At 41.1% G+C, this 23,235-nt stretch overlaps 1 protein-coding gene across 2 annotated transcripts in view; it reads right to left on the bottom strand.

Moving 5' to 3' along the window:
* Nucleotides 1–19,727, bottom strand: part of cdk6 (cyclin dependent kinase 6) — a 33,901-nt gene extending 14,174 nt beyond the window's left edge. The window contains exons 1-4 of one of the 2 annotated variants that reach the window (XM_061060545.1): nucleotides 18,931–19,727; nucleotides 17,724–18,251; nucleotides 13,903–14,038; nucleotides 9,183–9,350 (exon numbers count right to left, since the gene is read on the bottom strand). In XM_061060545.1, the coding sequence (XP_060916528.1) occupies nucleotides 9,183–9,350; nucleotides 13,903–14,038; nucleotides 17,724–17,947 (528 nt within the window). In that variant the 5' untranslated portion in view covers nucleotides 17,948–18,251; nucleotides 18,931–19,727. The remainder of the gene's footprint in view (nucleotides 1–9,182; nucleotides 9,351–13,902; nucleotides 14,039–17,723; nucleotides 18,252–18,930) is intronic. The other variant, XM_061060546.1, reaches the window with a different exon arrangement.
* Nucleotides 19,728–23,235: the final 3,508 nt, after the last annotated feature.

Genomic DNA, 23,235 nt, shown 5'->3' with positions numbered 1-23,235 from the left:
TATGTGTGTGTGAGTACTTGCACGTGACCAAGTGAGCACCTGCTTTTGCCTGGATTCACGTGCTGCATTGCCAAGAGCTTTTGAGTGTATGCGTGTGTGTCTGCAAATGTATGCAAGTTATCTACAGCATGTGTTTCATGTTTAAAGGATCATTCTGGTTTATTCGACCTGGGTCTTATTTACATATGCTGGCAATCATTTCCTGTGGATAGTGAAGAATACCCACTAAGTCAAAGGTACCTTGAGGAGTTTTTGATCGTGAGTTATGTTTAAGAGTGGGTGATCGTTTTGCTTTTATTCGTCTGTACTTAACGTTCACCTAGCAGACATTTTTCTCATTGAATATTTGTAACAGGAACGACTGCTTCCCTTTCTAAATGTTCGGTTTTAACACAAAATAAGTGGTTAGGTTAAACAGGTTTATGTAATACTTCAACATTTTGGGGATTTCTGCTTGTCCAGTTTATTGTTCAGAGTGTCATAAAGGTCAGAACCACTTAAAAATGTGTCCGTTCATTTGACGCAGCAAAAAGGATGTGTTATCCTAGCTTAGCATTAAACTGGAGGCAGGAAAAACAGCTGGACTCTCTCTCCTTTCCTTCTTTCCAAAAAGTATCGAAGATCAACTTTAATAACAAATTAGAGCGGCCTCATTTGTTAATAAAAGTTGATCTTCATACTACAAGTGTTGCTGGAGCTTTTTGACCTCTTCCAGCCTCTCACTCTTCATGCACCTTGGTAGTTGGGGAAGCTGTGACAGAAAATCCTCTGCTCCTTTCAAAAAGGTAAAATAATTAACTTGCTTTACTCTGAGGTTCACAATAGAAATGTTGTATCTTTAATAAACAACAATCTATCGACCCGTCTGCCTTTTCCCCTCTTTTTCTTACCTTTCCACCTTAACCTCTCCCACACAAGTGTGCCTGTAACCACCTCAGAGACCGCTCCACTACCAAACGGAGGTAAGCTGGTCCACTGTTGTTTTTTCTGTTAGAATAATTCCCTTTAAAACTTTTATATTTGCCCTTTATTGAACTATAAGTAATCATAAGTAGTTAATTGAGAACATACTTTAACTCCGCCCTCGAGCAGTGGGGATACATTTTATGTGGCCCTCTTGGTCATCAAGGTTGCCCGTCGTCCGTGTGCTAAGCCAATCATCAGCTGACAGGAAACTCGTATTTAACAGACATGAAGTAGTAGTCAATTTCTTACCTAACTTTTAATGAGAAAGTTAGTAAGAGCATTCTCAAAGTATCAAACAATTCCTTTATCCGCTGCCTTGATGGAAACGCTTAGTGACTCTGCAATGATGTGGCACAAGTTATCATGTTTCCCTCAACCTTAGCAACAAGTTTAATGAGGACAACGTTTGTAATGACTCAGAAATAAGGTCTCAAACTAGAAAACGATTCCCAAGTTGAAAAAAAAACCCTAAATTTTTCATGAACCAAATGACGTTGCATTTTTCTTCCCTCATTCCTATCAACTTCAATTCCTACCTCTGCTACCAAGACACCAACATTTTCCTGTTACTCTCCATGTGCACTTCCAAAGAGGACGTTTACAGTGACCTAATGTCATGAGGATGACTGAGGCCGGAACACAAGACTGCAGCGCCGGAGGGACTGCGGCTGATGGGACTTGGCCGGGGGCCTGTATTTACATTCTCTCTCACTGAGGAAGCCCAGGATGGAAGCCCAACACTGCATACACAGACATATACAACCTACACACATACAGTACACACTCATAAGTACTGTGGATGCACCTGAGGCCAAATATCTGCTGTGAGTCAATAAGAGCATGACATGAGGTTTTAACTTCAATTACTGAATAAAGAAGAATAAGTCTGCAGTGCAGTTGAGTCTCTCAGGTAAATGGCCTGACTGTTTCATGCTTTTAGTCCTAAGCTAGAATTTGACGACATTCCTGAAAGCAAATGAAACCCTTCTTATGTGAATGTAAGGAAGGAAAACAGATAAAGGCTGCAGAGTTGTATATGCAGGCCACATATGGGAGAAGCTGAGCGGATGTTATAATAATAAAAAATGAACAGAACTATGCTCTCTGAGAGCACAGTGGAGCTCATGCTGTAATGTTGTGTCTCCAGAGAGGCCCCATTCGAAGCTCTAGCAGTCAGCCATGTTGTAAACACCATTATTTCACTCTTCTCTCACTTTCCCTTCTTTTTTTCTCTTGTTCTGCAAAAAAAAAAAAAAAAAAGACAATTTACAGTCTCAACAATGGAGCTTCAAAAAGCCAAGAAAGGAAATAAGGGATGAAGGACAGAGGAGAGAGATGAGGGGGAGAGGTAGAGCTACAGGAGCTCAGAAGAAAAGTGCAAGAGCAGCACACAAACAGTATACAGTAAAAGAGAAAAAACGGGCAGTACGACTGTTGCCAAAGTATGCACAGTGTACAGGAATGCAGCATGGGGCCCTCGGCGAGCGAAACAAAGACAGCACAGTCAGTGGCTCTCTCTCCCCAGTGCTACCACATCCGCACATCATTAGCTGGAAAATTCCTGATATATGCTGTAATTTTTTTTTCTCTTTTTTTCCTCTTCTTCCTTTTGCCATTGCTGGTACAGACAAGGCTTTAATATCCAGATGCTGGTGTGTGCGTGCATGCACCTCCCACACACACAAACACACCAATCAGTAACCCCTTTTCCCTACCTGGAGGAATGCCAAGAGACCATCAACAATAAATACAGTAGAGTGTGGAGGAGTGTGTGTTTTCTGTGTGCATGGGGTGCTACATGTATGCCTTTTAGGCACCCTTAAGAGAGGGTGCATGCTCAAATAAGTAACAATTGCACTGACCGTGGTACGTTGTGCAACAATGTTTGAGCAAACTATGTTCATTTTTGTGTTTCAATGTGTGCACTTACAGTCAAATCCTAGTTAGAATGAGTGTGTGTAAACTGTGTGTGTTTGCTTATGTCAAATTGGGGCCAGCCCCCTTTGCTCCAGCCGGCTGCAGTCAAAGCACAGAGCATGACTTTTCCTTTTTTTTTTCCCATGCGGAGCCGTATGAGGAGATATCTAAACATTCCCAGAGTACTGCACGTGCTCTCCTGCGTGCAGTGCAGGGTCCCCCCCCCCCCCTCCCTCCCTCCCTCTCCCTGCTGCTGCTGGCCTCCTATTCTGTCTGTTAGTCTGTCCAGAGTAGAAACACATTGTCTGGCATAAGAAGGCAACCACAGACATGACTGTCCAGTTCAACCTTTTTCATCATCAGTGAGAAAGATCCGTTTCATCAGATTCTCCACCTAAGCTCTGTTCAGAGCCGGCGACAGTGTGCTCATGATGCTTGCATGTATGATGCACTTTAAAGATTATAAGATATGTCTGTTTTGCATTGAGGTTTGTTCCTTTCAGTTGTTGTCTTAAAAACTGTAAGTTAGGGGCGCTGGTGGCGCAGTGGTTAGTGTGCCCGCCCCATGTATGGAGGCTATAGTCTCAAAGCGGGCGGCCCAGGTTCCAGCCTGTGGCTCCTTTCCCGCATGTCATTCCCCACTCTCTCTCCCTGATTTCTATCTCTATCCACTCTCCTGTCTCTCCATTAAAGACACAAAAAGCCCAAAAATAAATCTTAAAAAATAAAATTTAAAAAAACCAGTAAGTTAAATGTTCATTTTATATAACAAGGGCCAACCTAGGAAGCAGATGATATCAAGAAGCGTATGGTGTGCCAACTTCAAGACATTTCTTCTACATTATCATCACTATCTAGTGAGATTAGCGTATGATTTAAGAAGTGAGAACACCAAACATTTCCCCAAAACTCGTGTTCAGAGTCCAAAAATAGCCAAAAAAAACATTCATAATAAAAAAGTATGAAGTCTGAATAGAGTGTGACTGTGCTTAAAAGCTTTGTATTGTAAAGACCTGTTACAGTTTGAGCAGGAAATCTGGATTCAATTTGTTTATTGTCACCTAAGATATTTGCGTCTTCTGGTAAAGGTAGTGGGAGGGCTCTAAGTGAGGGGGGAGAAGGGGAACAATTGGGAAAACACCTGATCAGGTAACAATTTCCCTAATCTGCATGTCTACAACAACACGTTTACAGGAAAGTATGACAGTTACTTCACAGACTCTGTAAGGGGCGTACTCACCCCCCCAAGCTACTTTGTTACTTTTTGAGTCAAATTAGTCAGATACAGCCATAGAACTCTGGGATTTCTTGACAATGAAGGCTGTCCACGTTGTGTGCCCGTGCTTGTGCATGAACTGTACCGTGTCGAAGCACACCTCTTCCAACCGTGCTAGAGCCAATGAAGTGTACCGTCCTTGAGCACGGTAGGGAGCGCTCACAAGGAGTGAGTGCGCCCTTAGAAGATTCAGCTTTGAGCAATGATAACATATAAAAGCATGGTTATAATAATTGGTTCATTTGATAATATAAAAGGGAATTCAGAGACCATTTATTTACTGAGAAATACTTGAAAGGACCTGGCTTCAAGACTTAGAGAATTGGCTTCGGCTGCTGTGTAACTCAATAACACACTCACTTAAGATCATCTCAGAGAACACACAGAAAAAAATAGTTCTCACTGAAATATGCTTATCTTGTGATCTTCTGTAAATCATAGCACCCCCTCGGTTTATTTTGGTTTCAAGCTAGAAAAACAAGACTTCAATAATAAGTGATAACATAAAAGGTCTGGTGGTATTCCTCTGGAGTTTTCCAAATCTAATTTGACAAGCAACGACAGTCGCATGACATCCATGAGAGCCGACGCTAATGGACTTCATGGGATCCCCGTACAACAATGGCTGCCAATATGTGGCCGGAAAGACCCCCACGGTCAGGTGATTGGAGGTTATATTTGGAAGACAACACCTGATGCAACCTGCACTCCTCTATCACTTTCAGATGATTGAGACATAATCAATAAGGATGATTTCCTACTATAAGTTTTCATTTGTAGGGCTGACATGGTGAATTACTTGCACTTTTAAAAGCCAGAGAACCATTTTTGCTAGTAAATAAAATGTTTATCAATACACAAGAATGTGTATTTATGTTGGAAGATAGTCCTACTTTATTAGTACTGGAAACTACATTTTCAGCACAGTGTAACAGTATGTAAGCAGGATCATCTTAGGTATTATTCTTCTGTTTGATCTGGTGTTAAGTTATTTAGATTAGCTAACATGGCATCACATATACTTAGAAATGTTAATCAACATTATAGTCTGGTTGGGTTCTGCTATCGCTATTGATCCAAATTCAAACAGCATCAGAAGAAATGTCCTCAAGGGCTTTGGCAGAGATGGAATCGCATTGTGATGGACAGAAAGAAAAACCCTCTCCACTCTTCTCTTCTCTGGTTTGTCAGATTAACCCATCAGCTTTCCCCATCTGCCTGCCACTCAAACCAGTACAATGAGCCCTTGGCCAGGCTGGGGTCATTAAAAAACCATCAACAAAGCAACGACCCTCCAGGGATTGCCAGGGGCAGCCTAATCCGGACCCCAGTACCGACCCAATGGGTGGTCTCTCTCTCTTTCTCGCTCTCTCCCTTTAAGTCTACCTCCCTCTCTCTCTCTCGCTCCCTCTAACTCTCTCTGAAGGTGAAATATGTGCAACATGGTAGGTGGGTGATGCTGATGGGGCCAACAGTCACATGTAACCATGCATGTGCTAGTGTAGCCAGACGCCATTGCACACTTTTTTGTTAAATACACAGAAAGCAGATTTTTGGTCAATGACATATTAACAGCCCCACTCGTTGCTAGGTGAGAAAGCAAACTCATTGCAAAAAGAGAAGTTGGAGCAGTTGTGGTAAATCATCAGCAGAAAGAACAAGAGTACTGCTTTCAGTAAGTGACACTGGGAAGAGAAGAAAGGAGCAAGGGACTCTTTTTTGACGACTTCATGCAAATGCTTAACGCAGCTATGTTGTCATCTTAGAAGTGCTAAATGAATCACTTTGAAAGTGAGAGAGAAGTGCCCCGTTCGCTGAGGAAACAACAGTTCTCCAAAGCCCATCTGTGTGCCAGTAACGGTGGCCTTCAGTGACTAAATAAGCAACTGCTTGTCTGTTGGGCAAAGGGGAAGATCATCTTTAACACAGTGTGTTGATGTACATGTGTGCATCTCTCAATCTGCTTTTATTAGCAAGAGGAAACACTGAATGGATGAAGGGACAATTTGGGTGTCTTATGTGTGTGTGTGTGTGTGTGTGTGTGGACTGATAGGGGGATTCCAGACAGGGCAGCATTAGCTTTAGACCCTGTGCTCACATTGCAGCACTCTCCTGCGCAAACGCACACACATCCTCCGTCTCACTTTTGGGCCCCAAGGAAGGAAATGAGTGTGTGTTGTGTGTGCGTGTGAGTAGTTTCAGGTACTTAGTTTCTACCAGTTATTACTGTAGGTGAATTCCCTTATAATTAATTTGACAAAATTACCCCTGTCGAGTCATAACAGAAAAACATTAACTCAACAAAGAAAAAAAAAAACGTGCCTGCTTTCCTGCTAGGATAATAACTTTGTCAATAACCGCATCATGTCATTTCAATCAACAGTGATCAAATATCTGAATCAGTTCCAATCCAATCTGAATAATCATTAACAAAATGTAATTTAAACGTTCCCGGAGTCTATTGTTTGGCTCATATCAGGTATGGAAAAGAGAGGGATACTGTTCTGATAATAAATGCAGAATATTAAGCTTAGATTTGATTACTTCTTAAATAGCCCACAGCGACTGTTTCCTAGTGTGCCAAGAAAACAATTAATTAATACACTTAATCAGTGATCTTAGGTCAATACCAATCGTATGCAAGAAAAGGTTTCAAACTCAGAAGCAGTCTGCATTTTCAATAAAACTCTTGTTGAGCAGTCACAAAAGGCACAGACTGTGTTTGTCAGTCTTTTCATGAGAGCAGCATCAAAGTTTGCAGTCCATCCAAAAGGACGTTTGTTTACTTTAGATGGACAGATGCTCCATTAGTGGAGGAGCGTGGCTAAAGTTCTCTTATTAGTTTTGCTTACTTGGCATCACCAAAGTTTCATGGCTCTAAAACTACAACCCCCATCTGGCTTCTGATCATTCTCATGCTTCATAAGCAGATCTGGTGAGTAATATTTACATTTACTCGTCCGTCCCAGTTTCTTTCAAATTATAATCCATCTTCTTTAACTGACACAGCACTTCTAGCTTGAAAGGTTGATGGAAAGACCGGTACTAATATCCAATCCTCCATGAAAAAAACATGACAAGAAAAAAAAACATCTTAGTCTTATCATTAAGCAAACTGATATACAATATACTGAAATGTATAAACGAAACATTTCTGAATAGATCAAGATAATTAGCAAAAAAAAAAAAAGCTATGCCATGGAAGCAAATATATGTGTGAAAGTGACGCATCAAAAAACTCTCTTTGTAATTAAAGCTTATAACAACATAATGAGAAGTAGCCTGCTCCCTTAATCTTAAACGTCTCATCTTTCTCTATCTTCAAGTCTTCCAAAGACTCCTTTCAGTCTCTCTCTACATTTTATCTGGTCATCAGAGCCCACAGCTCACCAGTTGGACATCAAAGTACCGACAGTGGGAAGGGAGGGGTGTCCGTCTCTCCTCGTCTGTCCCATCCCCGTCTGCAGCAGCCACTGAGGGATTCCTGAGACGGACCGCGGGGGCGCCTGGCTCTCATTTTACACAGAGAAACCCTATCATTCTGCCTGATGCTGCAGAGCTGCTCGCTGATGCCCTGTAAGTGCCCGCAACGTCACTTTAGACGCTTTTCATCTCAGTCTCCAGAGACGGGCGGATAGTTCAAGGCGGTGTGTCAGTGTGTTGGTTTGTGTGCGTCTGGATCAAAGATGTGATTGGCAAAGGACGAAAAAAGCCTGAACAATACCCACCCATCCCGCACGCACTGCCTAGGTGTGCCAGCCCAAAATGTATGTTTATTTAATATATATATTTTTTTTAAATCCTGTTTGTAACTTTCCTAATGTCATTCATTGTATTATAAATTTAACTTTCATCAACAAACGTTTCTTTTCCTGCATTCACATACATTTTTTTGTAAAAATGTGTGCCTTTACTTCACCACTTTATAAAGATCCCTTCTTGGGTCAGCTTTGGTTTCTTTTAAAAACTCTACTGCTGTTAATGAAGCAAATTTATGCAAGGATTATATCATTCATCTAAATGCTTTTACAAACATGCCAACTTTAATAGTACTTGTGTTTTTCCACTATTTCAGCCATAGCCTGCAGCTGTATACAAGTAGGCAATTTATAGTTCATATTTCATTTTTGCATGGCATAACTGAATTAATTAATCATAAATTAACTAGTAAGATGGAGAGAGAGAGAGAAAGAGAGAGAGCGAGAGAAAGAGCCGATCTGCTGCTGACTGAAATCCCTTTGAGCAGCACGCACAGAAAATGGCCCGCTTAATAACCCAGATTTTATTAAACAAACCAAGGTCCAGACTTTGCTAACCTCATTTTCTCCCTCTGTTTCTCTCTGCCTGTTTGACGATCTTCAGTAGCAGTAGGCATATATTTTATTATGTCGCCAAAACAACACAATTCAGGTTTTAAAAGGTTTCACTCCAGAATCGGTTCTCACATCAGATGAGTCCTCTGTGAGGATGCTTGTTGTAAAGACTATATGAAGAGAGTGCACAATAGCATTGGCAAATATCTGCACAAAAGCATTAAAAGGTAGAGTCAGTAGCAACTATTCATTATTCTGAATACTCGGGTGAAAATAAACAGCTCTTAAAAAGATTAAGGCACTAGCAACACGATTGTGTTTTGTTGCATTTAGCACATATATCAGTGGACAGAACACCTTGTTGTATTTCTTATTTCTGGAGTTTTTTAACTTAAATTTCCTCTGTAGCAAGTATGACAGAATTTGGAGGACACGGCTGTAGTACTTAGTACTAATTACTTTATGTAGGTGGAAATTAGCCAAACTCTTCAGAGCCTGTGCACTTTATGACAACACAAACTAATATTTGAGGTCATGCAACATTGCCCTTTCCAAGTCTATTTTTGTCTGCGACCCAGTTTAAACATCCTGCAACCCACAAGTCTTTCTTCTTCAGCTGAGTTAACAGTGTTTGTGTTTAGTCACTCTGCTTCAAGAAACTTTTGGATGAGAAAAACTGAATTCAGATATTTAAAAACGACATAACTCACCACAGAAGTGAGCGCCATCTGAAAGCTGTAGATGCGGGCCAGGCCGAAGTCGGCCAGTTTGATCTGTCCTGCGCTGGTGACCAGGATGTTCTGCGGCTTTAGGTCACGGTGAACCACGCGGTGTGAGTGCAGGAAGTCCAGCCCCTGGAGAAGCTGGTACATCATATTCTGCAAGAGAACAAAACAGGAAAAAAGAGAGAGAGTGATGGATAATTATGACAATGACAACAATTAATATGACCAAATAGGTAAAATTGGTTCTGAGCTTTTGGATAGTGGCGATAGAAAATGACACTTGAACAGTCAAGAATTTGATTCAGCTCCAACTCTCACATCTGTACGTCAGAATTTGAATTTGTCCCTGTCAAGCCAGGCAACAAAAGGCCAGAATGACAGGTTCATGCAGTGAGAACTTAAGCACAAAGGCAGAGACACTGTGGCAAGGGGGGAGTTAACTAGAGGAGGCCTGACTTTTCTTGTCAACTGTAGCAGATGTTCGATAACCAACAGACAGCGAGGGGCCCTGCTCTGTACAAGCATGGCTCTCTCTATTATAGCAGCTGTCCTAATTCAGTTAATCAGCTCTTGTTGTCTTTTTTTATGCCCAAAATCTGACCTCAGAAAGGCCATAGGCTCTGACTGCCTCCATGACAGACGAGCACAAGTAGACTGGTGTGAACAGCAGTCAACTATGTCAAAACCAGCTAAGACTTGTTCTATTCAAACTGAAATACTCTCAAACAGGTCCTGCACCTGTAAACAAGTACAAGTCATTAACAGGGGATTGTGGCCAGGTGGTTTTGGCAGAGCTGGAGTTTGGATTGTTTGGTTAAAATCTTGTATATGGAGTCATTTCAGGTGAAAGCCTTATGACAAATACAAATAAATAGGGAGATTATGCAGGTAATACATGTGCTTCCACAGTCATTTGATCTGTCAGAAAACTAAAGGCAACAACCTGAAGAGAAAACAGATATTTGTGAATTGTAATACTGTGATGCTGGTGGGGGTTTGTTGCATCTTGGTGCTGTACACCCCCCTCCAAAACACACACACACACACTCTCCGCCAAGACCTCACAAGTGACATGGACCTGAGCCCGCAGCGCTATTCACTGGCTGACCAGCTGGTGAGTGAGTCAAAGGGGTCTGCACACTCAAGCAGAAAACATTAGCAAACGGCGCGGGGCTGGCTGCTGTGCTGGCCATGGAAGAAGAGACAAGGCGCCACACACAATGCTGCGGAGACAGGGTGTGATGTGTGTGTGTGTGTGTGTGTGTTTGTAAACACACAGTGTCCCTCTTGGTTGATGTAAGTGTGTACAACATTATTTGTTCGAATGTGCACCTCAGACTGTGTAAGGGTGCATCTGTGTGTGTGTGTGTGTGTGTGTGTGTGTGTGTGTGTGTGTGTGTAAGCATGCTGTGTGTGTGTGCCCTCTGACCAAGGGCAAGCAGGATGCATGAACAGACCTTCCTTTCTACATCTCCATCCAGCCATGACCCGGTGAGGAGGGCAGCAGACAGACAGAGCCATAGGAGAGAGGCAGGCAGTTGGTTATTTTGTATGTGTGTGTGTGTGTTCTGGGGGGGTGCCTGACACAATAGCAGCCCCCCCACCACACCACCAGTTCCTCTCTGCTTTAAATAGCCATTTTGCCGTGCTTCCTTTCAACAGCATTTCCTAGTAAACACTAATTATCTCAGAAGTGTGACTTTTAGACAAACACGCAAATAACACTGTGCCCCCCTCTGCCTGAGTGTCATCTCTTCTGCTGTATCAATTACTGTCACAGCTGAGTAACATTCAAATGATCAACTGTTAGTTGGCTGCATTTGAAAATGGGAAATCCCAAGTTTAGCTATGTGTAACTAATATCTTAATAAATACAGTCACACAGTTTAATACCTCATGTTACACAAAGACATTTCTTTACATCTCTCAGCCACAAAATATCTAACCAAGCAGCAACAGAACTCACTTAAGTTGCATAGCACACAAAAGTCTTCAAGCCCAAACTTCAACCTTTTAATCTCCGCATACAACTTGGCCAGGAAGAAAAATCACAATTGGTGACACATATGACCCTAAAAAAGGCAGAAGGACCAAAAAAGTAGTCATCTCTCCGCAAGATGCAGTCAAAACATGGCTTACTGGGTTCGCCTCCTTTTCTGATGCAAATGCACCAGAGGCAGCCATATTGTTTATTGTAGCCAGGCACAATATGGGACATCTGCCGGTTAGCGTTAGTGTAATTCCCTCCCCATGCTTCATTAACCTCCCCCTTTATGGGCCCAGAGAATAGAGCTATGGAAGCTTGCAGAGTGGCGGCGGAGGAGGGTGGGTGAGACCCAAGCGCTTGCCCGGCTGAGGAGCACTGAGGCCGGGGCAGACTGGCTGCTTGATGTCATTCCAGCTCATTTGATTCCTGGAGGAGGACCTCTTTCATCAATGACCATGTGGTGGGTCTTGAGTCTGAGTAAGGCAGAGTGGTGGGTGGGTGGTGGAGGGAGGGGGGCGTGCAGTGGACAGGCTGGGGAGAGTCTGGTTTTCGGGGGAAGTATGTCTGTTGTTTTTGGTGTGACTGCTTTTTCTTAGTTCTTGGTATTCAAAGTTGACAGTCTTGAAAAGGTGGACATTATATCTGATAGGCACAGGTATGTCGTGCTGTGAAAGCTGGACTGAGATACACTATCTGGTGACATCTGCCAAGACCACATTAGGCTGTTGGGGAGGGGGGGGTTGTCCACTGTCCTACAACAGGGGATGGTGCCAGTGTCTTCATGTCACTCCGACTTTGTCCTTTTGTCCCCTAAAGGCCATATGGATGTTAGGGAAAGCTTAAGAAGGAGGTCTTTAGGGGTCAGTATGCTTCAAACGAAGTGCTTGTGGGATTGCAACATCAGACTTTGAGGGGGAAACTATCATTTTTTCTCACAGTTCTGACACTAGCAATCTTAAAAAAAAAAAGTGTTTGGTAGGTTTGTGGAAAAATGAAAGTAAACCAGATCTGAGATTAAGTCTTTGGCTGTTTTAAAGAAAGGAATATCAATATAAACCTGCTACAGAAAACTACTACTATTTATGTGTATGATCAAGTATGACAACTTGAATGCCTGTGAAAAAAGACCATAGAACATTAAGAGGGGTTTTCCCCTTTTAAATAATACATGTGGCACTGTCTCGACGACAAATAAGAAAACAGTTCTCAAACCTGAGGAATGACCTTCAGATTGCTTTCTTAATAATGAACCTAAATATTTTTTATTTTCAATGATGAAAACTATTTGATAAGTAAATCCTCATACAAAAAGAAGTGGAGACAAGCTATCATTCATCATGAAAAATGACTGACTTCTAAGGCTCCAATGAACAACTTTTTCCAGCAATTGATTCCTCTATTTTTTTTAATTCACTATTCATGTATTGTTTTACCTTTAAAATGCGAGAGTGGGGACAAGGTGACTTATCTACATTCTGTTAATCAACAGTCCAAAAACAAACACACAGAGCAGATCTTCACATTTGAAAAGTACTTGGAAAAAGGACAGATGTTTGTTGTGTTTACTTATACATTTACTGTACAGCCTAATAATCAGAGTATTTAAAACTACAAATAATTTCACAATGGCTGAGAATTTATATCCAATGTCAAAAAGCAGTGTCAGTGTTTCATTAGAGGTATTATATCTCGAGCACACCACCATTATTATCCACACAATCATCATTGGGTGAATATCCAAACTACTGTACTGCACAGTGTATCATCTTCAGAGAAAGGCATGGGAATGCCTCAGGTGTGATCTACCTGACTCATCTTCACTTGCACAGCATCCCGTCGACATTACAGCTCGACACAAAATTATCGCACACAAACCCAGCCCTAAAGGTGAAAACAAACGGTGATTCTAGCATCAAGAACTTCTCCGTTTCAAATACGAAACTTTAAACTCTGAGGCCCCATCTGTCCAAAAATAGAGATTTCCTTTTTTTACGATATTGTGCATGATACATTTACAGACCTTGGGGTGAAACACGATGAAGAGATTTTTAAAAAGAATTGAGGGTGGGAAAAAATGGAAATAAAGAGAGAAACGGGATTGTGGAAAAAATCAATTTCCGACCTTTTGGCAAAGAGAAAACAGATACTCTGTGAATTGATTTATGGAGAAATGTTATATCTGTTGTGAGTTTGAATGAGTTGATGGTACAGACATTAAACTTGCAGCTAGCATTTAATCGAGTCCACTTTAAAAAAAAAAAAAAAAAAAAAAAAAAAAAGAGTTTTAGGGCTAGTACTTCACACACAGACTTTTTGTCTCCATCTGTTAATACAGTGTGGACTTGAAGGCTGAAAATAGAGAAGATGGGGAGCCTCTAATTTGCAGCCCATCTGCCACATGTGCTGCCCTCCAGAATGCTCCGGTACCTCTGATGTTAAAGGGGAACTTTTCTCTGTCCTCTGTAAACTCACTCAGTACCATGCAGACACAGCTCTAGCCATGCAATGTACAACCACAGAAGATTAGCAAATAGCTTCCTTTACATTTCAAGTAGAGATTGCAAGCAATATTTCACAGTACCTTCTTCCATTTGTTGTTGTTTTTGAAATCTTTCCTTGTTAAAATATCCAAAAATAGTGTTCTAATAATAATAACAATCATCATTAAAGCCTCCAACACAAACATTCAAACCTCTAGGTAACTAGGGTAATGGTTACCTTTATGGTCTCAGGTGGTACCCCGGGGTCAGGGGCCTTCTCCAGGTAGGTGGTCAGGTCCTGGTCCACATGCTCAAAGACTAGAGTGAGTTTGGTTTCTCTGTCAGTCCGAGACACTGTACACACATCAAACAACCTGGAACAAGAGAAACAGGTGGAGGACATCAATATTCTTGATTTAACGTTGGCCCACTCTGCTCAGCCTGCTGCGACAGAGCGACCGACCACAGCTAATGAGACTGAATGTAGAATCAAAACACCTTTTTCCTTATCTTGTGCATATCATTGTTATGTCCCTAATTATCCTGCAGAAATGGCCATCGTCTGAAATATTTCCCTTGTTTAACTTTTACCAGTTCCTTCCAGTTTAACCCTTAGTAGTACTGAGTAGGAGCAATCTAAACATTTAACTGGTAACGTCTTCTTTGGAAGCATTTGTATGTTTTTATGTTTTGGCTGTGTTGTGTTAAGCCCCTAAAACAATCTATTGCATCTATTTCACACTGGAGAATCGTAACATGTTTTTCTTTCAGGGTTAATAAGGAGTGAGTTGGGCAGTTGAAGACATTTTAAAGACAGGTAGAACTAATGACATTGACTGTGGCTGAAAGCACCCACTACTAGTACACTATTACAAGGATTCACTGTTTTGTAGTGCTCCACAAATTCTGAGTGACAATGATTACTTATTTCATAAAACAATGCGTTGAGAAAAGTAGTGTACAACAGACAGTCACTAACCAAGTAATATATAATATCATGTCTTTATCGGTGCTCTGTGCATCGGCAAAAAGTGCAAAAGTGCCAATGAGCTCACAATAAAGTCTTCAACAGAAAAACCAAATGAAGTGCCGAATTAGAATGTGATTTCAGACACAATAATGAATGATGAGTGTTTATGGAGCGCCATATTGTAGAGGGGCTGGTTGCTAATGTTACCAGGTTCACCTGTGTGGCTACTTCTACGACAAGTTTAAGTACATGCATGAAAAATGTGGATGTTGATGCAGCAAAAAAAAAAAAAAAAAAAAAAAAAAAGAGTTAGCATTTTTCAGTTCAGCGATAGAAAAATATTCTGAAAGGTCATCATTATGAAAGTTTAACATTTTGACTTTTTAGCTGGTCAGTCAAGCATCACCTAGTCTCTCTCCTCGGACATCAGACATCTTGGGCCTTTTGAACCTATTGTCAGTAGGCAGTAAAAAAAAAGGTATGAAAAGCTTCTGGAAATTCAGGACCATCAGGCCTTAAACACATGCGCTTATGGTGCTTCACTAGGCAACAAACTAAGGCCAAGAATCCAGATTATGTCAGCAGACCTGCCAAAGCAGGCTTTGGTGAAAAGCTGAAAAAGCTTTCCAGAATGTCCTCTTCAAAGAGCTGGGGACCACAAGCAGCATTCTTCCAGCAGCACTATGACAACTCCTGATGCTCTCTGGGAAGTCGAGTGCCTGTAGCTGCTGCAGAGGCAGCATCTTTATCACAACAACACACGAGCTGACGGAGCTGTGAAGAAGGATCTCCATCAAACACATTTGTATCAAGGTAATGGATGACTGTGATCACATTGCCTTTATATTGTGTATTTATTACTACGACTATCAGGGTATTCGAACGAGACAATAAAATCAGAAGTATGATTCATAGAGTAATTTCCAATCTGCGAGGCAAGTATCACAAGAAGGAAGATCGTGTTTCCCAAAGACTTTGACTTAAACATTCTTATCATATTTATTGACTTTGAAATAAATGACAAACGCCAACATATACTTTAATGTGTGTAAAACTAATGTGGATGTTCTAAAAAGCTTTCAATTCATGTAATGGTGTGTTCATGACATCACACTGTGCATCAGCTTTATCTTCCAACCCAAAAAATGGCAAAGGGAATTTGAGCAAATACTGACAATAAATAGGGAATGTCTAAAATGTTAACTGATAGTAACCCTTTCAATGTCATATCAAAACTTTAAAACACCTGTGCATCTTCATTTCAAACTAGCTGACCAACATAAGCCATTTAAAATGGATGCATGGAATGAAATGACTGAACCTCCTCAGTCAGTGCGGTGGGTGAGGTATCATTCAGGGTTTATGTGCATGATGTCACAGCATAGACGGCGCCCTCCTCTCGAAGCGCTGAGGTTAGAAGCCCCTCACAGCTCGATTGTTGGGCTACAATGGGGGCTCTTAGCAGACACTGAACATATGGAATGAATAATGGGCCTCATTACAAACATCCAGGGGTTGCCTGGAGTCACACAGAAAGCCCACAATGCACTCTTGCTGGTGGTGAGCTGCGAGAGGCAAAAGCGGAGAACAGCAAAGTCCCTCTGTTCAAAAATTGCTTTCATGGTCGCAACAAAATGTGTTGAACTTTTTAATAAAATTTACATAAGAGAGCTTTAGTGCAAGCTGTGTCTTCCAGTGAGAACATATCCCATTTTGAACCCATTAAGAGAAAAACACTATCCTCCATTATTCATTGATACGCTGGGGATATATTGTCAGAGGCCCAAGGGCTTCAACTGTGCTTCTAAAACATCCATTTAGAGCTTCCCCTTCAATCCCAAAGCACTCAATATTCCATAATAAACCTGTACCAAGGCTAGACCTTGGCAAGTTCCAACATATGACGCAGTCTCTGACCTCTGAGTGAACAATTCATAACAAAAGTGAAAGAAAATGGCCTCCACATGCAGAGGAGGAAGGAGGACAACTCAAAACCAGAGATGTCTTTAACTTGAGTATTTCCACTAAATCCAGTTTGACGTACAGTAACTGAGCTGGGAGAGTGCGAGTGTCTTGCTTAAGGCCACATCAATAAAAACCTGTAGTTTTCTTTCTGTGGATTTTGTCGCACTGTGTAGTTTTACTGTATTTCAGTCCAGTAACTACCAAGGGAGTTAACTTTGGTGAAGAATATTAAATTGTAGATATTCTGTATATGTTACCAAATACAGCATCTCATTGGATGGAATTTTATTTCGTTTTACTTTTTTATTTGACATGGACACACAGTAACATTGGTGCTGTGACATTTAACCGCGCACTAGTCCCAGATGCAGTGTTTATAATATCCAGAATATAACTTACAAAATTCTAGCAGACACATTCACTTACAACAATATAACATATGTGAATGATATTTTGAAAAGAAATTGGGGGGGGGGGGATTCTGATCTGATTCTTTTTGTTGTTCTGACTAGTAAAGCAAAACCAATCTAATGATGTTGACTTCAGCCTCAGAATAAGGTAAGAGGTAGTTTCTTTTTCAATAAATGACATGCAGATGAATTGATTGTGAAATTCAGCGTGATTAGCACTACCACTCAGGTATACACACAGATCCATGTTCTGCTGGTGAATGCATGTTCTGAACGGGGGATAACCTTTTTCATAGATGAATACATGAGGGGTTCAGTGTGGTAGGAGAGGAGACCGTCAATGATATTAAGCTGACAATGAGTATAGACAGTGGGATTGAAGAAAGGTGTGGTCTGACAGGTGTGTAGCCACTGTCTTCTGAAGGTGTCATCAACCAGCTCACTCAGATGACAGTTACAAGATGTCTGCTACAAAAGCAGAGGACAGGCAGCATAATGTAAGCCTAACCTGTAGGTCAAAGAAGGCAGCATGGTCGCCACCACAGATCATCAAAAAAGGAAGTTGCATGTCTTTACCTTGTACAAAAAAGTTCTACCAGTCTCTGCCTGCCCCCCCCCCCTCCCCACCCCCACCTCTAAAAATAAATTTGCAAACATGCCTACACATCAAAGTATTCACCCACACAGGCCTACCCACCTCTCCCCTTCACTTACCTGACAACATTGGGGTGCTCGAAGGCTTCAAGTTGTCTCAGTACCGCCACCTCCCGGATGGTAGAGAGAGGCATCCCCTCTTCCTCCGTCTGGACTCGGACTCTTTTTAAAGCTACAAAGCGTCCCCCGTTGTTCAAATCTCTCGCCTTGTAAACTTTCCCGTAAGCGCCTTCTCCAATCTCGGCCACAGGCTCATATCGAGTCCCAGCACTTTCTCTGTCCATTTTTGCAGATGTGTTGTGTTCCTCGTCTCTCGTTGAAAATATTGAGGGGAATCCCGGCGAGGGTGACGAGCCAGAGAGTTTCTCACAAAGGCATATTCACAGAAAAAAGTTGGCACATACAATGCCTAGATGACAGGGAGACACAGATGGAGGAAGACACCATCTTTGTCAAATCTGTTCAAATGTTGCTCCAGGTAAGCAATAACAGGCTGTCATCATGTTTTATTCCGACTAACAACACAAGAGCCCCGTTGCGTCCGAACTTCCACTCCTCCTCCTATTACGCATAGCAACTCATGTCCTCCTATCACCAACAAAAAGGTAAAATAATTAAAATTCAACACGTTAGCCTCTTTTCAAGCTGTGTTTGCTCAAAATAAACTGTCTAGCTTGTGCAACAACAACAAAAAAAATTCACCCAACATGCAATGTTGTTAAAGTTAAGCTCATGTGGGCTGTCTTACTCTCTTAAAGGGAATTAAACTTTTTTTTTTTTTTTTTTTTTTAAAGAGAAAACGCAAACGACGAGAACAAACATGTCACAATAAGTCACTTAAGCTAGGAAAACAGCAAGCCAACTCTCCCAACTTTCATGGAAGTGCGTGCATGAGGCGACACAAACTTTGAGAGCACGTGGCTGTCTGATTGCATTGTCTGAACTTCCTAAAGCAACAGTCTGTTTAAAACACAGTAAAACTCACCTTTCAGACATGAAACTGTTGCAATTGCGTGAAACAACACGGCAGCGGAGTTTTAAAGGTGTTTTCCTTCACTAAGACAGCGTCCTCTATTTTTTTCTAATTTAATTGCGCGTGGGCTCAAACTAGCTAATTAAAGTGAATTCTAGAAAGGGGAATGGCTATTTTCGGGTTTTAAGGTGCCTTGTAATTGAACACTTCTATGTCATTTTAAAACACCTTTGCACAATGTTCTGTAATATATATATATATTTCTGTATAAATATCCAGACTTTTATAGTTTACCTTAGTTTATGTTGTCAATAAAATGTCGTAACGTCGGCATGTCCAATAAAACGTTGTGGAGACACTCGCGTCTCGGATAAAAAATGTCCTGCATCAAACGCATCACTGTCCTCCATGCGGGGGCCACACAGGTAGTTGGACGGTGCAGGCTCTAACCCCCCATCCCTCTGACTACACCAGGCAGAGAGACACTCAAACAGGGAGGAGGAGGAGGAGAAGTAGGAGGTGGAAGAGGAGATGGTGGTGGTGGTGGTGGTGGGGGGGCTGAACGAAAACTCACACACGCACTCTCACTGCAACTTTGTGGGTGGGGGGTGTGGAGGGGAAGGGGGTGTAGCGTGGAGGGAGGAGGGAGGAGGGACGGGGGGGGGGGGGGGGTCATAGGACAAAGGCAAACGCGTGATACAGCCCTCCAAAACCACGCTCTTCTTTGGATTTTCCCCTCTCTTTCTTCTTCTTGTTTCTTCCTTATATCCCCGGATAGGCCCATGCAACTGCAGCCCCGCTCGCCTGTGTGAGCTCCGTCTCTGCCTGGCTTTCCCACGCCGGCTGAATGTGGCCTGACCCCCTTCAGAGAGGTTTGACACGGAGCGGGGACATTTCCGCATTCCTCTCCGACTACAAAGGCTCACCGCCTCCTTTTTGCTCTCCCTCGGCCTCCTCGGTCCTTTACCATTCATAGTCCTCTCCGCGGGTTTTGTCTCCCGTGTCAACCCCGGGAGCACCACGGGGATCAGAGAGGGGAGAGAGGAGGTGTGTTGGATGGACGGCCACACTATCTATCTCTCTCAAGGCATTGAGGAGCTCCTGCAGGAGACAATGCGCCAGCGGGGATGCGATGTGACAAGCTCGCCCTAGATGGACCTGAGGGGTCAGGTTCAAGGCCCGGAGGCTTGATCTGTGGCGGGGGGGGGCGGGACTCCACTGCTCGGGTGGTCGTTTGCAACCAGGGCCCATGCTGCAGGAGTGTAACCATATGAGCTACAATATGGAAAACGATTTCTTTGGAAAATCTGGAGATATTTTTCAGATGATCATTTCAGGATAAATTATAATTCTCCTTGTTACTATATGCTTTTTAAAAAATCTGATTGCAACATTAAAAACAGTGCTATTGATCAGAATAGTTCTTCAAACTTTTAACACGTTTGTTTTCTCCTTCATGCTGGACACGGTTTAGACATGACAAGACTTGATGTCAGATTATCCCTATGAATGGCCAATTACAGGCGTGTAACCCAGCTCTATTATCATAACTTCATTGAAGGCGTGTATCAGAGGCGCACACAGGATCAGAGGAAGGACATTCCTCCAGTGCTGGGATTTACATGCAAACTTCAGCTGCATGCTGCTTTAAAATCCACTGATTTCCATTGACAAGGAACATTTGGAGGAGATAATGACATGGAAGTATGTACAGTATGTTAGTCTCTCCTTCCTAACCTTTCTAGGCAACCCTAAATTTAAAGCATTTGCATCACAAAGCAACACAATGCACACAATGTATCCCACACCAATTACTGTAAATGTAATTAACATTTTTCATCGTCATTGTTCATGTGAAATCAGCTCTGAGAGCCTTCCCCCGGACTGAAATCATTAAAATGCATGCTTCTTATTTGTTTAGAGAACACGCCAATTAGATACTGCATGTGCTGTAGAGATTTAAGACAGACACATGCACACACTCCTTCTGTAACAGTCATTGAGTACGCAATACACAAAGAGGGTTTTTTTTTTTTATATTCGTTTCCACAAGTCTCTGTGTGTCATGTGTTTACTTTGATGGGGCAACTGTGAGGACTCATTTTTGAAAAGATGCGAGAACAGGATGGTTCCATGAAGAACATCTTGTTCTGCAAACATCACGGTCACAATTTAATTATTAATGTTGATTCTTCTGCTTTTCTTAACTTCTTCAGTATCTAAAAATGACCAAGCAAATGATGAGATTTCAAAAGAAAATACACAGATTAAACAACTCTTAGTTTGATGGTATAATTTTAGTCAACAATAAATACAGTTTGCAAGTAATCATCTGTCATTTATCAATTCCTCAACCTACTCATTTCATAAGTGACATCTCATTCTGTAACTTTTACAAGAAGCGGTCAAAGCGCACAGGAAAAGAACAGAAACCTGTTCATCTTGAATTTCAGGCACATTGTTGGTTATTCTGTGGTAATATGTATCCAATTGATTGTTTCTGTGATTTGTCAGTAGTTTTTGATACAGACATGCACAATGTGTTTAATCAACACTGAACATGAACCCTCTCCGTTTATTAAAAGTACACACTTTGGTTAAAAACATAATCAACAATCTGCATTACCAGTAAAAATGCTGCTTTCCAAATTCTTGGGGAAAAAAAAAAACAACAGCACATCATCTGCAAAATATAACTCAATTAACAAAAAAACTCAAATGAATTCTGCAATTCTTATTATTATTTTATTATTAATTTACCTTGTGATGCATGAATCCAGTGTCTTCTTACCTATTGGGCTCAAACTTCCTCAAGTGTTAAGTAATCATTTGCAAAGAAATTCTTTGAATGCCCTTCAGTAATGCTCAAACTAAGAGAGAATGACAAGAGCAGGTTATAAGAGTGTAAGACAAGAAGCTTTGCATAAGATACAGGAACAGAATCAATATAACATTAATTATACTGCTGTGGTGGACTTGTGGACAGAGGCAATACATGAATGAGTTTATAATAATGTTCTAGTGAGTGGTGACAAGTTTATCTTTTAAACTCTTTCCAAATCTTTGCTATGTAGGGATATTTTAAACTTCATATCAATCAGCTATGAATCGTCTCAAAAAAGCCTTGTGGGGTGTTTTGTGGTATTTATAATTAAAATTAGGCTAAAAGAGATATTAAATATATATTTTATGTATATTCTTTTGGATCAATAAAGTACATTATCTATTATTTAGAAACTGCCACTTGAAGCTTTTAACAATGCCGCCTTGTGACATTATTCTAAAAAGGAAGCCTGACATTTTTTTTTTTTTATCAGGCGACTAGTTGCCTTTTGCAGTTCCACATCTCAGATAGTAAGGTCTTTTGAGTGTTGTGGACAGGATGCCATAATTCAGGTTAAAGTAAATATGAGAAATAAAATTTATGGAGAGAAAGCAAACATTGTTGATATTTAATTTTGGTAATTCAACGCAAGTCTATAGTCTCTTACCAATTCAATTCAAGCACAGCAAAAGTACCTTTTTTACATTCAGCTTTAAGCACTACAACTAAAAGTTTATTTATTTTTCATTTTTGAATGGTAGAACTCAAACAAACACAAAAACGGATATATTTGACCATAGTTTCAAGTAAGGCTGCAGAGTATCAGGAACATGTTAAATCTGCATTAACAATGCTCAGTATTGCAATAATTAGTCTATATTAAGTGTGGTAAACAAGATTCAATCAAGTCAAAGTGTATAAGCCATTTGTTGCGTAGTTATTGATCAGCCTCTTAAATGAAGCCAGCCTTTATCTCTATTCATTTATCATATATTTGAAAGTGACAGGACCAGATTAGACCACAATTATTTTGTTAGAAAAAGAATATTAGATATCATCGAGTATAAGCTTAAATGTCTCAGGGTCGGGGGGTATTGGATTGGCTGTTGGTAAGCTTGCTTGACATGCGTATTGTTGATTCCGTTGTGTGTACCAGAATGCATAATGACATATTTATATCACTGTTTTTTTTTAAGATAACAAAACTTTAAAGAATAAACTTTTCAAAGAAAGTCACAAACCATAATTTCAACAGTGGGAATTCCGCAGATTGGTCAGTTCTTTGTCTTGTACCTCAAACTGAAAACTTGTCTGTGTAGAAATCATGAACATCCCCCTAACAACTCCTGATTCATGATGACTGAAACACCTTAGTTTTCTTTCATTATATTTTGGGGATTTTTATGCCTTTATTTAGAGGTAGGATAGTGGATTGAGTCAGAAATCAGGGAGAGTGGGGAATGAAATGGTTGAAAGGAGCCACAGGTGGTATTCGAACCCTGGACGCCCGCTTGGGGGACTATTGCCCCTATATGGTGTGTGCACAGTAACCACAACTCTATCAGCACCCCCCCCCAAAACACCTTAGTTAATACATAAATGAATGCATGAAGATACTGTTAAGACATGTGCATTCCAGATATTTCATCATGAATACATGCATTTAGTCATGATTCATTCATGCATGAAATTCATGATCATTTGTGGACCCTTATCTAAAGCGTTACCGATTATTTGTGTTTCTGAATGTGTTTCCTTTGTTCTTATGTGTGTGC

Source organism: Labrus mixtus, chromosome 16 (genome assembly GCF_963584025.1).
Source record: "Labrus mixtus chromosome 16, fLabMix1.1, whole genome shotgun sequence".
Lineage (NCBI taxonomy): Eukaryota > Metazoa > Chordata > Actinopteri > Labriformes > Labridae > Labrus > Labrus mixtus.
Note: the sequence above shows the minus strand (reverse complement) of the source record. Positions and strands in the feature narration are given on the sequence as shown.